The sequence below is a fragment of the Chironomus tepperi genome, unplaced genomic scaffold (genome assembly GCF_022539635.2).
Source record: "Chironomus tepperi strain 1889 unplaced genomic scaffold, CSIRO-AGI_Ctep_v1 contig_11, whole genome shotgun sequence".
Taxonomy (NCBI): domain Eukaryota; kingdom Metazoa; phylum Arthropoda; class Insecta; order Diptera; family Chironomidae; genus Chironomus; species Chironomus tepperi.
This window is the reverse complement of record NW_027226133.1, coordinates 1,027,202-1,040,100: the sequence shown is the minus strand read 5'-3', so window position 1 is coordinate 1,040,100 and position 12,899 is coordinate 1,027,202. Positions and strand designations below refer to the sequence as shown.

Below are 12,899 nucleotides of genomic sequence, written 5' to 3'. Positions count from 1 at the left end.
ATACATCTTAATTTATATCATGTTAATTAAACTTTCAAGACTTTATTATTTTTATTTTTACTTCTTAATTCGACAATTTTCTGATACAAAAATGATTTAATTGTAAGAGGATGATTAGAGTAAATTCAAGCTTCGTTTTGGATTATATGGTCGGAAACGTTCCTTTCCTTGAAAACCGTAAGAAAGACGCTTTTCTTGTTGGAACTCAGGATTTTCATGTTGACTCGATTCAGTTTCCAAAAATATGTCAAATGATGTCATTGTTCGGTGTAGTTGTTCCGTAAGAAGCTCCTCGTGACTTTTTACCTCAAAATTATTAATTAAATTCTCAATTTCTCGTGTATGTGCTGAAGTTTCTGCATTATATTTAAAATCATTCCAGCTCAAGTCAACAGCAAATATTGGATATTCTGATGGAAAGTTGGATGGAATACAAATATAGCATTCAAGTTTTGCAGAACCACGAGTGATTACAGCACGATAAAACATATCGTTGGCATTAACAATCCCTTCTTGGACGAATCTCTTTGTGCATATCTCTGCACAATATTCTGGATATGATATTGAGACAAAAAGTTGAAGAATACACGAGACTCGAACAGAAATCTTATCCTTAACTTTCCCGCTTTCAAGAAGCTTGATTTGATTATAAAGACTGATTCTGGCTCTCAATTTACGTCTTATTTGTCGGATAAGATCGGGTACAGTCTCTTCACACAATTTTTGTGACTGATCGATATTTAAATGCTCTGTAAAGCTGATTCCACATAGATTTTGTGCCCATTTAAATGGCTTTCCTAATTTCTTCTCATTTAAAGCCTTGTCTAAATCATTTGCATTTAATTGAACATTTTGAAGCTGGAATATTGTCTTTGGATTTGGACTTCCTTCGCCAAAATCATCAGCATATAAGCTGCTTAAAATACGTTCCTGTGTTATAATATCAGCTGCTGCAACAGAGCCGTTAGAATCAATGTTGAACTTTCCTTGAACTGTTATAAATCCAAGTGCTGGAAGATAGTTCAAAATCACTGAAAAAGTTTCTTCAATATCCTTCATGCTTATATTGAATTTGACACTTAATGGATGATGCTTAAACAAATCCAGACGCTTTTGATTTAAACTTTCAATTTGTGACTGACGGCGTTTAATTTTTCGATGATTCATGCCTTCATCGAAGTCATTTTCATCAATTTCATTGTCTGAATCTTCTACATCAGATGCAGCACGTTCCTTCATTTGTTTTCTTTCCATTTCAATAATCTTTGCTTCCTCCTCGTCGCCTTCAATTGAGACTGAAAGCCTTTTATCAATAACTTCAGAGTAAGCACAAAGTTTTGTATATGCCAAGTATAATGGTTGAGGTAAGAGTCTTATTAATTTTTGAATTTCCCATTCTTTTTCAAATGGCATATTGAGGATCTGCTGGATTGGTCTTGTTGCTTTTAAAACTTCTTGTAAGCATGGATAAATTGAATTTAAATTCTTTTTTACTTCAATGGTCTTTTCAGCAACATCTTCCTTTTCTTTTTCAAGATCCTTGCATTGTTTCGAGTATTCCTTACGTTGTTGCAACTCAAATTGCAATTGTGCCTTTCTCATCATATGCTCATCTTCAATTGTTTCAGTTCCTTTCAATATTTCTGGAGCATTTTTCAAAAACTCTTCAACTGGAACTAACTCAATGTCTTCGTCCTCACTTTTGAACGAAAAGCACTTGTTGATTTCTTTTTTCAGATGATTTGCTTCGTAAATTAGATTCTGTAACTTGAGACGGTTACTGTCTGCTTGAAGTTTTTCCTTTTGCAGTGTTTCTCGATGTCCATGTAATCGGAGCTTATCCAGTCTGTTCAATTTCTTTAACTTAACAATTACCATAGATCCTTGAATCCTCTTTTCAGCTATCTTTTTCTTTGCCTGTGACAATATTATTTAATTAAAGAATTTGTTAACCTCTTAAATTAAATTAATTTACCTCATCAGTTTTGAGTGCTTTTAATGCTTTAACATCATTAATTATTTTATTTAGCTCATCAAAGCATTCCTTAAAATGCTCCCGCTTAAACCGGCTTTCTTCACTTTCCTCAAAGGAAATTACATTCTGAAAAACAAATGAACTTTAGTTAAAATTTTGAAAAATTGCGTTAATTACTAAAATTACATTGTATATCTCCTCTTTTGATAGTGGAACAACTGGAGGTTTAGTTGGCGAAGATGTTGATGCTGTTTTTGTTCTCTTTTTCACTTCATTTACCATAATTATCAATTAATTTTATTTTTTTGCGATCTAAAGCTCTTTCTGTTTTGTTTTTGAAATTATAGAGGTTGTCGTTTTGCTGAAAGTGAAAAGATATAAATAAAAATTAAAATAATTAAAAAATACAGTTAATACATAGCTAAACACAGAATAACACACATATGATAAAGTTAAGAGAGTGAATAATATTATAAAGTTGAAATAAACATCAGAAAAACTTTTGAACCATCAGAAATGCCGACAATTATTTGTTTAGATGTAAGTTCATAACTTCAATATCCTCAATCTACTTTAATTAACAAAATATGTCCTTCCAAACTAGGTGTCATTATCCATGACAAGAATAGCTTATGTAAATAGAGAAAATCAGGAAATAACTTACAGTCAACTAGCAGTTACAGGAATTAATGAATATCTCGATTATCTTACTAAACAGAAGTCTATGGAATTTGTATCACTGGTGAGTCCTTATATATAAACTTTAATTATAAGTCAGGTAAATTAAATCTTAGTTTTGGCAAAGATTACTACAGGTAGATTTTAGTTCTGTAAAAAATTTTCGGATATAAAATTGTTTATTTTATAAAAGAGGTTTTTTGCGTAACAGATTGCGTTAAGGGCAAAAAACTACGCGCGCTCTTTTGTTAAAAGAAAATTTAATAAGATTACAAAAATCAAGAATTAATGCTTTAATTAACAAAGTATTGTGTAAACGCGAAGTGAGTGATTGTATAACAGTGTATTATTGTAAAAACCAAGTCAAAATAGGAAGAAAATAGACAAAAAATTATCAAAATTAGGAGCACACGTTTTTTTGCGAAAAATTGACTGGAAATGACTACTAAAGACCTTGTGCTGTATACTGAATTAAAATACAGGAGAATAAATTGCTTTGATCTATCATTCTTAACTTATACTGGTGAAATCAATGAAGAGAATTATCCAAGAGTAATACCAATTGAAACAGACGAAACGTCCAAAGAAGAAGAAGAATATAATGAGGAAAATTCATTGCCTGTAAAATTTGAATTTGATGTAGAATACCTAAAAAGTCTCGATCCAAAGAATTGGAAAGATCAAGATCATTATGCTGTATTAGGATTGAAAGATGCCAGGTAATATAAAATTTAAACTATAATTAATATAACTGATTATCTAATAAACGTTTTGTTAATTTTAGATATAATGCAAGTGACGATGATGTACGAAGAGCATACCGAGCAATTGTACTGCGACATCATCCAGACAAGAGAAAAGGCCAAGGAGAAAATGTCGATCCGGATAATGACTACTTTACATGCATAACTCGAGCCTATGAATTTTTAGGAGTTCAGCCGAAACGAAGAAGTTACGATTCCGTTGATCCTTATTTTAATGATGATTTACCGACACAAAATGAGATTGATAAGGACTATTTTCAAGCATTAGCACCAGTTTTTAAGCTAAATGCACGATGGAGTGAAAAGAAAAGAGTCCCATTATTAGGTACAATGGACAGCAGTCGGAAACATGTCGAAAAATTCTATGACTTTTGGTATGACTTCCAATCATGGCGTGAATATAGTTATTTGGATGAAGAGGATAAAGAAAAAGGTCAGGATCGTGACGAACGACGTTGGATAGACAAGCAAAATAAGGTAATGAGAGCAAAGCGGAAGAAGGAAGAAATGGCAAGAATCAGACAGCTTGTTGATTTGGCTTACAACAATGATCCTCGTATTGCAAAGTTTAAAAAGGAGGAACGCGATAAGAAATTAGCAGCAAAGAAAGCAAAACAGACAGCAGCACAGGCATTAAAGCATCAAGAAGATCAACAAAAACGTGAACAAGAAGCAGCTAAACTTAAGGCTGAACAGGAAGAACAAAAGCGTATTGTTGAGATACAAAAAGAAAGAGAATTACAGAAACGTGCCTTAAAGAAAGAACGTAAACTCTTAAGAGATCTTGCAAAGTCTCAAAATTATTTCACAAAGGAAGAAAATGACCTGATCAAAAACATTGAGAATGTGGAAAAGCTTTGTGAAGCTTTAAAGCTCTTAGAATTGCAAGATCTCAATAAAAAATTAAATGCAGATCCTAAAAAAACCGTCGATGTCTTTAATGATGCAGTTGATGTTTTAGAGAAGCAATTGGAAGAGGAACGAACGAGAAGTTTACAAGGAAGTTATATCAATTCACTTGGCAAGAACACAAATAATCCACTCACGAATAAGAAAGCTTTATGGAATAACGATAACATTCAGTTATTAATTAAAGCTGTAAATCTATTTCCGGCTGGAACTAATCAACGTTGGGAAGTTGTTGCTAATTTCATCAATTTACATGCAAAAAATCTACCTGAAAATGTATCATTTAATGCAAAAGAAGTTCTCAATAAGGCAAAGGATATCCAGTCAAGCGATTTCTCTAAGAATGACTTAAAAGCTCAAGTTAATCAAAAAGCTTTTGAATCATTTGAAAAAGGCAAGAAGGAATTAAAAGTTATTGATAGATCGGATATCAGTCAAAAAGATCCAGGTACACCAGCTGTTAACGGAACGGCCGCTGCAAAGACAGAAGTCAAGGAAGTTAAGGAAGTCAAGGAAACCAAAGAAGCAAAACCTTGGACAAAAGAAGAGCAATCGTTACTTGAACAGGCCATAAAGACGTATCCAGTTTCAACGCCCGATCGATGGGACAGAATTGCTGAATGTATTCCAAATAGAAACAAGAAAGAATGCTTAAAACGAGTCAAGGAACTTGTAGATCTTGTGAACGCTAAAAACAAAGCTCAAAATTTGAAATAAAATTACTTCTTTTTTTTCTTATTTTCCATACAAAAAAGCTTCTTTGGCATAAACTTGTGTGTGATCAGTACTAAACATTATTCTCTGTAATTGCTAAAACTAATGAAATACTTTCACAATTAATTAATTTAAAATAAAAGTTATGATACAAAGTGACCCAAACATAACGACATTTTAATATTCAAATTTTATTTCCTCTTTTTTCTGAACAATTCAAATTTTTAAAAGCCGTTATATCTTTAAAATGCTTATAATTCATAAAATAATTAAATCAATAAATTTAACCATGTATTTTCAGATAGTATACAGCACATTATATGATGTACTCGTGGACTTCACAAAAGATTATTCTCAAATTCGACAAGTTTTAACAAAAATTGAGCATTATGATAAGACCTGCTTGTTGAATGTCCTAGCTGCCTGCAATAAACAACTTAGTAGCAATTGGGGAACTCAAAGCTATTCACAAATTCTCTTCGTGACTGATCTTGGAGTTGGATTAGGCAAAAATTCCATAAAAACTTTAATTAATACAAATGGAACACCAAATGAACCGCCACCGTTGCCTTTACCAATGCCAAGCAAAGTATCAATACTGTGTATTGGAAATGAAGATGATCCCGGATTCAAATATGGTAATTTACTTGTTAATATATTAGGGATTAAAAATTTTAATTGCAGGATTTTTTTTTCAATAGGGATGAATTTATATCAGCAACTGCTTGACACTTCAAAACAAAAGGGCCAATTATTTGTGCCTAAATTCTCAGAAAGTAAGACATTGAATGAAAGAGCTGTCAACAAAATGTTCAAACAAATGTGGGAGGTTAATTATAAACCATTTGAAGCAAGCCTGAGCATGGGATCATATTACAAACTGGAATCCCAAATCTCCTTATTTCCTGAACCTTTCCCATACGTTATAAAAGACATTTTTGGAAGTGAGACAACAAGAATGATTTCAAAAAGGCTAGAAGTATGTGGATATATAAAAATCGCTGACATTGTTGGATCTGGTGGATCTCCAGCATGTGTTAGTCGACATTTAGTCTTTCCCAGGATTGATTCCTCACAAAAGAAAACTTCATCGGAACTACAAAAATTAGATACTGAGATAAAGCATTTCTTTGGCAAAAATGATGATGACGAGAGCTCAAGTTCTTCGGTATCTGAGGAATCAGCTTGTGTTCTGCTGCATGGTGCATTAAAAGTTGAAAATATGGCTGCACTCGTCTTACTTGCCGATGATTGGTACGGATTCTTATACAGCTATGCTGACAAAAAGAAATCAAATTTATTGCTGTCCATTTTACAACCTGGTAATAATCCTATCCCATGGATTGGTGACTTTAGATTCCTTGGATTTCAATTGGATGCTTTACCTGGCGAAACTTATGGTTTCCCGGTTAAAACTGAAAAGAAAAGCTACTCATCATCATCGAATATAATTTCATGGATACGCGAATCAGCACTTCAAGCTGACATCCAAAAACTTCTTCGTCATGCTAAAAAAATGCCTGAAAAAACGTCGCATTTCTACAAGGAACTGAATAGGATCAGGAGAAATGCTCAGTCATTAGGATTTAATGAACTTATTGATGTATTAGCAGACCTTTTCGAGAAAGAAGCTCAAATGATGGTTGGAAATCAGGAAAGCTGTATTCAATTGAGATTTGCAGCTAGTGAAATACGCAGAACTGATCGTGAAGTTATCAAAAAGTTTGAAGGGTAAGCATTACTTTTTGATATGTCAGCAATCTGTGAAAGTTCTCTTAGATTTAAAGAGGTTTAAATAAATGAATTATTTTTTAAAAATATACAGAAGATGTTTCAATTTTTAAAGAGGTTTCAGGATGGTATGAGATAATACAATCAATAAGTTATTGCAGCTTATTATTTAAGAGAAAAAGAAATTAACGTTTTTTTAAATTTCATATTTGAAAACCCTACAAATTACATTTTGCAAAACATTTGTATGGTTTTATAGTTGAAGTTGTAAAACGTTTACACAATGATATGGAATTTAATTAAAAGGTAGGTTTAATATCAATTTGTCTAATAAAACTTTATTTTCTTAAAAAATAAATAAAAAACATATTTGAGTATATCACATCTTTTTTTGTTACTATTACTCGACTAGTAGTTAAAACAACTTTTTGCTCTCTTTCGGCCATTTTTTAACTCGTTTTCGAGAGTTTTTTGTATTTCACGGCAATAAAGGTACGCTCGAGATCCTAGTGTCTCTTCCAAAATCTCAGTGCTTATATTTGAGTCATTAAAATTAATTGTACATTCGATTCTTTGTTCATCGTTGCTACTTTTATTGCTATATGTCCTAGTAAAATATTCTAGTGGTAATTTCTTGTTCTTGAATGCCTCGATTTCAAAACTGTCTAGTTTCTTGACTTGAACAGAGCATTGCTTGACTTCGGCCCATCCATTTTCTAATGGCTTACTGATCCTTTTTTGTTTTGAGACTAGGCATTCATCTCTATACATTGAAAATGTTCTTTTTCTGCTATTCCCTCTTTCGATATAATCTTTTCTTTCTATAATTCTAATGTTTGGCATACCCTTGCTAATTTTTGGAAAAAAGCTCAGTCTTGATGAACTATTGGCTGAATTTGGATTAATTGTCTTACTTATTGTTTCATTTTGTGAGTCTGGACAGGATAAATAAACAGTACTTGTTTGAGAGATATTTGATGGAACACGTTTAGTATTAATTGCTGTACGATAGCTTAAGCTCGAAGGACATTCTTCTATTAAATTTCCTAAATCTAGTACGGATAATGTTGTAGCATCAGAAACTTCATGTTGTCTATTTTCAGCATTTTCTGGATAATGTAATTGCACAGTACTGACACTTGATATATTTTCTCCAATATTGTTCGAGCTTAGCTGATTTGATGACATAAACATGTCTGAATTATTCTGAGTAATTTCTGGTGTGCTGACTCGAATAGTCGTTGCATTTGATATATTTGGGGCTATTGTTTGATGTTTTGGCATTAAAAAGTCCGTGCCATCGCTGTTTTCAACTAAAGTATCTTCAGATCTGTTCGTTAGTTTCTCTAGCCAATTGATTTTAACTTTATAAGGACTATAAATATGAAAATATGGTGTGTTTCTAAGATTTTTTGTTTCGATTTGATTTGAGGATTCAAAGACACTTTCTTCAGTTTTGAGCATTTTTAAGATCCTTTCCTTAATATTGTTAATAGTACGTAAGCCATTGTCATGATAAGTATGTGTTACATACTTTTTTGATATAATAAATGATGAAAGTGTTGTGTCAAACTTATATAAAAGAGGAATCAGTCGTTCTATTTTGTGTTTCTCTTCAGTTGAACTGCACACATAATGCCAGATTTTGAAAATAAAAACATACATGAAAAAGTCCAAATCACTTCCCTTTGGTCTGTTTTTCTCGTACGACGTAATAAAGAGTTTCCTGTCAATCACAAAAAAAGGAGATAAGAATTAGTGTATGCACAAATCACCTATACAAATCATAATATTTGTGTTAATAATATTGTCTCATAATGCACTTTGTTATCATTCCACGTATTGGAACTCTCATTCATTCACAACTAAGACATACGTGTCTGCATACAAATGAATGGGCTCTACAAATGTATCAGACCTTTTACTTAATAATCATGGACATAATTATGGATATCAAAATACCAATGATTATATACTTACTGAAACAGTTGACAGAACAGGTCCTTCAAAATTGGATCATTCTTTAAATCTACAATTTTATTGTCCCGGAGGAAGTAGTGGACGAGCGTCTGGACTATGTTCAATTCGCTATAATTAAAGGAACAGCTTACAATTCTTAATATCCTTCTAAATACATCAATATTTTTTTCGTCTTCTTCTGGATCATTCAATGTTAAAATCTCAAGTTCAATATAATGACTCAATACAATGCTCACTGATTCAAAATAATTGTCATGTTCGTCCATAATATTCAGTCTTCTTGCTGAACATTTGAGTTTAAAAAGTATATTGTACAATTTTCGACGAATAAGTTTTAGTTCCGGCTTTAGCTTCAGGAAACTGGAAATAAGAAAAATGTATTAAGTGCATCATTTTGTATCAATTCCAACAAACTTGATTTCCTTACCTTATTAATCGTTTTTGGATGTCTAAAAGAACATTTTTACTTAATCCTGAATTTATTTTATCACTATCTAATAAAGTTAATAATATATTGTCTAAATAAGAGTCAGAAGTCATGATTTACTTAAATAAACTTCATTTTTGAGTTTTACTAAATCTTTAAAAGTAAGAAAAGTTAGAGAGGTTACGTGTATGGTAAGGTTGCACGGTATCAACAAATGTAAACATTGATATTTACATCCACTAAAATAATCTGTTCTGCACAATGTTAAGGTAATTTATTAATTAATCCATATATTACTCAAACTATTAATCCGATAAATTTCTTCCAGGTCAAGGATATTATTTAATTATGTTCAAAATGTTAATAATTTAATAGTAAGGAACAAGTCTGTTGTAATCAGACAAATTGAAACAATTAAACTAACTAAAGCCCAAAGAATGAAGAAAAATAACTTTGAGACATCATATCTCTTCGGATCAAAGCTTAAAAATGGAAAGGAAGCAAAAAGTAAAGTACAAAATCAAAGTGACGAACAAGGAGTTAACTCTGAGATTTATTGGACAGTGGAAAGCACTAAAGACAAGAAGATTAAATCTAAAGACCTTGATGTGATAGAGAAACCAAAACGAATTAAAAAGAGCACATCCGTCAAAAAGACAAAAGCAGCTTTAATCGATAAAGAAGAGAAACCAACAGAAACATTTGCAAAATTCAAGCTGGATCTTCCAAAACCTGTAAAAGTGACAATTCAAGATGCACTGAACAATATAGATACACAAATTAGTAGTTCAGATGATAAAGTAATTCAGCAACAAGAAATTCCATTCGATCAGAATCAACTTAGGAATATGATAAATTTTCCTTTAATAATTGAGAAAAATGACCTAGTGTTAAGCTCTTTTGATGAGACAATAATAGCTAATTGTGGATTAAAGTATATACCAAGTGTAAGTAGAATCCTACAAGCGACAATGTCAGCAAGTCAGAAACAAGCCTTACTTCAATGGAAGAATTTAAAAATTGCAGAACTAGGAGTAGATGGATTTGAGGAACTACAGAAAATGTACTTAAACAGAGGAAAAAAGTTTCACGGATGCCTTCAAAAATATTTCAATAATGAAGAAATGACTGAAGATGACATATCAATGGACATAATAGAAGTTTGGAAGAGCATATCACATGTCATTAAGGAATTTGAAGTTCCAGCTAAATTAGCTGAATGTAATCTTGAACATCCTTATTTGTGTTATAAAGGAATTGTAGATTGTGTAGCTGTCTCTAGAAAATCGAATACATTGTCAGTCATAGAATGGAAAAATTCTGATAGATATAAGAAGTCATTATCAAATACATACGATGCTCCCCTTCAACTTTGTGCCTATTTAGCAGCATTAAATGCAACAACATTTAAGGACAATCCAATTACAAATGGAGTGATTGTTGTAGCTTACAATGATGGTATAGATGCTGATATTTTCCATTTATCAAATACTGAGCTTAAAAAGTACTGGAAGTTATGGCTTAATCGTCTACAAGATTATTGGATAAGATATCGAGATAATACACTAAATTTGGATGAAATTTAAAGATTAATAAAGTGCCAATGATTGCTTTTTGAATAAGTATAAAGTGATGACAGTTGTGTGTTCATATTCCATGCCGTTATAATAGTTTATTTTCATTTAATTGACTTAAAGTATACATAACGCCTGAATATAATTAAAATGAAACATCATTGTGTTGCATACATATGATGTGAAGAAGCTATATTAAGATTTAATGGCATCTTGTAAACAACAGTCTTTTTTTGTACAGAATTTTGATATTTTAAACAGATTTATTTGCAATTAATGAATGAGATAAGCAGAAAGAAATGTGAGTCTCGCAAAACATTCTTCAAATTCCATCATGTGGCGCCAAATTATTTTATTTTAATTCTCAATTGTATCTATCTATCTTTAAACACATAATTAAGCCACAGTTTTTTGTTTATGTCACGTTAATCTTATGTGGAGACCACATACAATATAGTTTTACTTACTATAAATTTTCGTCTCTTTCCTTCTGTCATCCTTAGGTTTTCGTCGTGTGTGATGATGTGTAATTAATTAATCTTGCATTGAATGAGATGAAAGCATGATCAGAGATGCTTCGTTTAATTTAATCTTATATAATTGACATTCATCTTCTGTTGTGTGCTTTTATTAAGAGGAAAACAAAATCCACACAAAGTGCTTTTAAATCGGACGTATCTTCATGTAAACAAATGTATCTCATTATATTATTCATTGATACTTTAATATTTGAAGCCCCATATTCATTATAAGTATCTATGTGCTACAAATTTTCATAGTCAATGGATTGATTAATTGAGGAATAGAAACTTTGTTTGAAAATATTATTTTCCTAAGGTTGCTTTGACTACCCGTTAAATTTTTATTTGAATTTCTAAGACCTTACGATTTTACATATGAAAACCTTACAATTTACACATCAGATCGAAACATTTGTATGGTTCTAAAATTCAAATTTTGAACTGTCGTTATTTTTCGAATTGTTTAAAAATGACCGTTCACAAATATTCAATCACAGCATGCTGCAACAAATAAATCAGATTCTTTCATCAGCTGATATTGACGCGTCAACTCATCTTCTAACCCTTTAATATTAATTAGATTGCACAGCATGCCAGATCTGTGTATACGCAAGTCATTCTCTTCGATCACAATCACTCAACGGAATCAATTCACATAAACGAAATGAATAAAAAAACGTTAACTTTGAAATAAAAAAAGAGGAAAGAAAAAAAGAACTGCACGAAGATGATCAATTTATAATCTTTTTTAATTTCCGAGAATTAAATAGAGGAAAAACTTTGTGCGTGAAGAGAAAAACAAGGTCACACAATAAATAATAAGAGGACTTAAGAGAGAAACTATGATCATCAAAATATTTATATGTATACTTTATATGGGATATCATCTAGTGTTAATAACATAACAAAATAGACGTGATGTATGTCTGGTATGATGAGATTATGAGTCATTTATGACAGCAAATTATTATCGATTGAACTTGTTTATGGAGATTAAGGGTGAATAAGGTTGATTATTATGAAAATTTTAGTGTGCTCATTTAGTTGAGGCATAAACGTGTACAACAGGTATGTAATAATTGTACAAATAACAATAAAAGAAAATAGAAGGAGTCATCTTTAAGTTTTGTCCGTCTATTGATGATTTTCATACAAAACTTTTTCAGTTTTTTGAATTATTGATCAGTTTTGGTTCTGCTGGAGTGTAAATCACAATACGTATTTATTGATGGATATAATATGGACTACTTCCTTAAGGATTTGATAAATGAGATGTGTATTCTATGAAACTCTAAGTCAGACTGAACTATTTACATCAAAGGGTCTACAACTATAAAAGGAAAAAATCAACTGATTTTATTTGCAAATAAAATTCGAATATTAAACGACAGTTGATTCATATTTGTTGATAGAAAAACTCTGTGGAATCATGATAGATTGCAATCTATCTGCATGCTTTTATGAAGGTTACGATGCCTCAACTTCTTAATGTACTTGATCAAGATAAAATTGAAGCTCTAGGCAAAGATGGATTAAGGAGAACAGGTCAGGAACTTGAAGTGAAGCACTAACAATCTGAAGATGAGCTATATGATTACTTTATGAATGGAATATTGATAGGATGGT

General features: G+C 31.4%; 5 protein-coding genes across 7 annotated transcripts; 3 read left to right on the top strand and 2 right to left on the bottom strand.

Moving 5' to 3' along the window:
- Nucleotides 1-28: 28 nt before the first annotated feature.
- Nucleotides 29-11,299, bottom strand: LOC139087188 (THO complex subunit 5 homolog). Of its 2 annotated transcripts, none has more exons than XM_070635941.1 (4): nucleotides 11,220-11,299; nucleotides 2,162-2,336; nucleotides 1,976-2,101; nucleotides 29-1,917 (listed from the first exon to the last, which is right to left on the bottom strand). In XM_070635941.1, the coding sequence occupies exons 2-4, from the start codon at nucleotides 2,255-2,257 to the stop codon at nucleotides 115-117; spliced, it is 2,025 nt and encodes a 674-aa protein (XP_070492042.1). In that variant the 5' UTR covers nucleotides 2,258-2,336; nucleotides 11,220-11,299; the 3' UTR covers nucleotides 29-114. The 2 variants fall into 2 exon arrangements, with proteins under 2 accessions (XP_070492042.1, XP_070492034.1); XM_070635933.1 differs by lacking the exon at nucleotides 11,220-11,299 and adding an exon at nucleotides 2,640-2,764.
- On the top strand, nucleotides 2,334-6,854 carry IntS14 (integrator complex subunit 14). The gene is made up of 4 exons (XM_070635966.1): nucleotides 2,334-2,515; nucleotides 2,580-2,717; nucleotides 5,342-5,678; nucleotides 5,742-6,854. The coding sequence occupies exons 1-4, from the start codon at nucleotides 2,492-2,494 to the stop codon at nucleotides 6,773-6,775; spliced, it is 1,533 nt and encodes a 510-aa protein (XP_070492067.1). The 5' UTR covers nucleotides 2,334-2,491; the 3' UTR covers nucleotides 6,776-6,854.
- Nucleotides 2,792-5,204, top strand: LOC139087203 (dnaJ homolog subfamily C member 2). Its single transcript, XM_070635955.1, has 2 exons — nucleotides 2,792-3,372; nucleotides 3,438-5,204. Exons 1-2 carry the CDS (start codon nucleotides 3,092-3,094, stop codon nucleotides 5,041-5,043), a joined length of 1,887 nt encoding a protein of 628 aa, XP_070492056.1. The 5' UTR covers nucleotides 2,792-3,091; the 3' UTR covers nucleotides 5,044-5,204.
- LOC139087769 (uncharacterized) lies at nucleotides 7,079-9,325 on the bottom strand. 2 transcript variants are annotated; one of them, XM_070636681.1, is made up of 4 exons: nucleotides 9,179-9,325; nucleotides 8,988-9,111; nucleotides 8,752-8,859; nucleotides 7,079-8,497 (listed from the first exon to the last, which is right to left on the bottom strand). In XM_070636681.1, exons 2-4 carry the CDS (start codon nucleotides 9,005-9,007, stop codon nucleotides 7,180-7,182), a joined length of 1,446 nt encoding a protein of 481 aa, XP_070492782.1. In that variant the 5' UTR covers nucleotides 9,008-9,111; nucleotides 9,179-9,325; the 3' UTR covers nucleotides 7,079-7,179. The 2 variants fall into 2 exon arrangements, with proteins under 2 accessions (XP_070492782.1, XP_070492778.1); XM_070636677.1 differs by having other exon boundaries at nucleotides 8,752-9,111.
- On the top strand, nucleotides 9,352-10,811 carry LOC139087758 (uncharacterized). The gene is made up of 2 exons (XM_070636666.1): nucleotides 9,352-9,447; nucleotides 9,507-10,811. The coding sequence occupies exons 1-2, from the start codon at nucleotides 9,440-9,442 to the stop codon at nucleotides 10,762-10,764; spliced, it is 1,266 nt and encodes a 421-aa protein (XP_070492767.1). The 5' UTR covers nucleotides 9,352-9,439; the 3' UTR covers nucleotides 10,765-10,811.
- Nucleotides 11,300-12,899: the final 1,600 nt, after the last annotated feature.

Excerpts from the sequence above, each read along its gene's own strand:
- LOC139087203 (XM_070635955.1), top strand. The coding sequence starts at position 3,092 with ATGACTACTAAAGACCTTGTGCTGTATACTGAATTAAAATACAGGAGA. Across the intron at positions 3,373-3,437 it reads TTAGGATTGAAAGATGCCAG|ATATAATGCAAGTGACGATG; the intron begins GTAATATAAAAT and ends TGTTAATTTTAG.
- LOC139087188 (XM_070635941.1), bottom strand. The coding sequence starts at position 2,257 with ATGGTAAATGAAGTGAAAAAGAGAACAAAAACAGCATCAACATCTTCG. Across the intron at positions 2,102-2,161 it reads CAAAAGAGGAGATATACAAT|AATGTAATTTCCTTTGAGGA; the intron begins GTAATTTTAGTA and ends TTTGTTTTTCAG. Across the intron at positions 1,918-1,975 it reads AAGCACTCAAAACTGATGAG|GCAAAGAAAAAGATAGCTGA; the intron begins GTAAATTAATTT and ends ATATTGTCACAG.
- IntS14 (XM_070635966.1), top strand. The coding sequence starts at position 2,492 with ATGCCGACAATTATTTGTTTAGAT. Across the intron at positions 2,516-2,579 it reads CGACAATTATTTGTTTAGAT|GTGTCATTATCCATGACAAG; the intron begins GTAAGTTCATAA and ends CTTCCAAACTAG. Across the intron at positions 2,718-5,341 it reads CTATGGAATTTGTATCACTG|ATAGTATACAGCACATTATA; the intron begins GTGAGTCCTTAT and ends ATGTATTTTCAG.
- LOC139087769 (XM_070636677.1), bottom strand. The coding sequence starts at position 9,291 with ATGACTTCTGACTCTTATTTAGACAATATATTATTAACTTTATTAGAT. Across the intron at positions 9,112-9,178 it reads ATCCAAAAACGATTAATAAG|TTTCCTGAAGCTAAAGCCGG; the intron begins GTAAGGAAATCA and ends TCTTATTTCCAG. Across the intron at positions 8,498-8,751 it reads CTGTTCTGTCAACTGTTTCA|GAAACTCTTTATTACGTCGT; the intron begins GTAAGTATATAA and ends TGTGATTGACAG.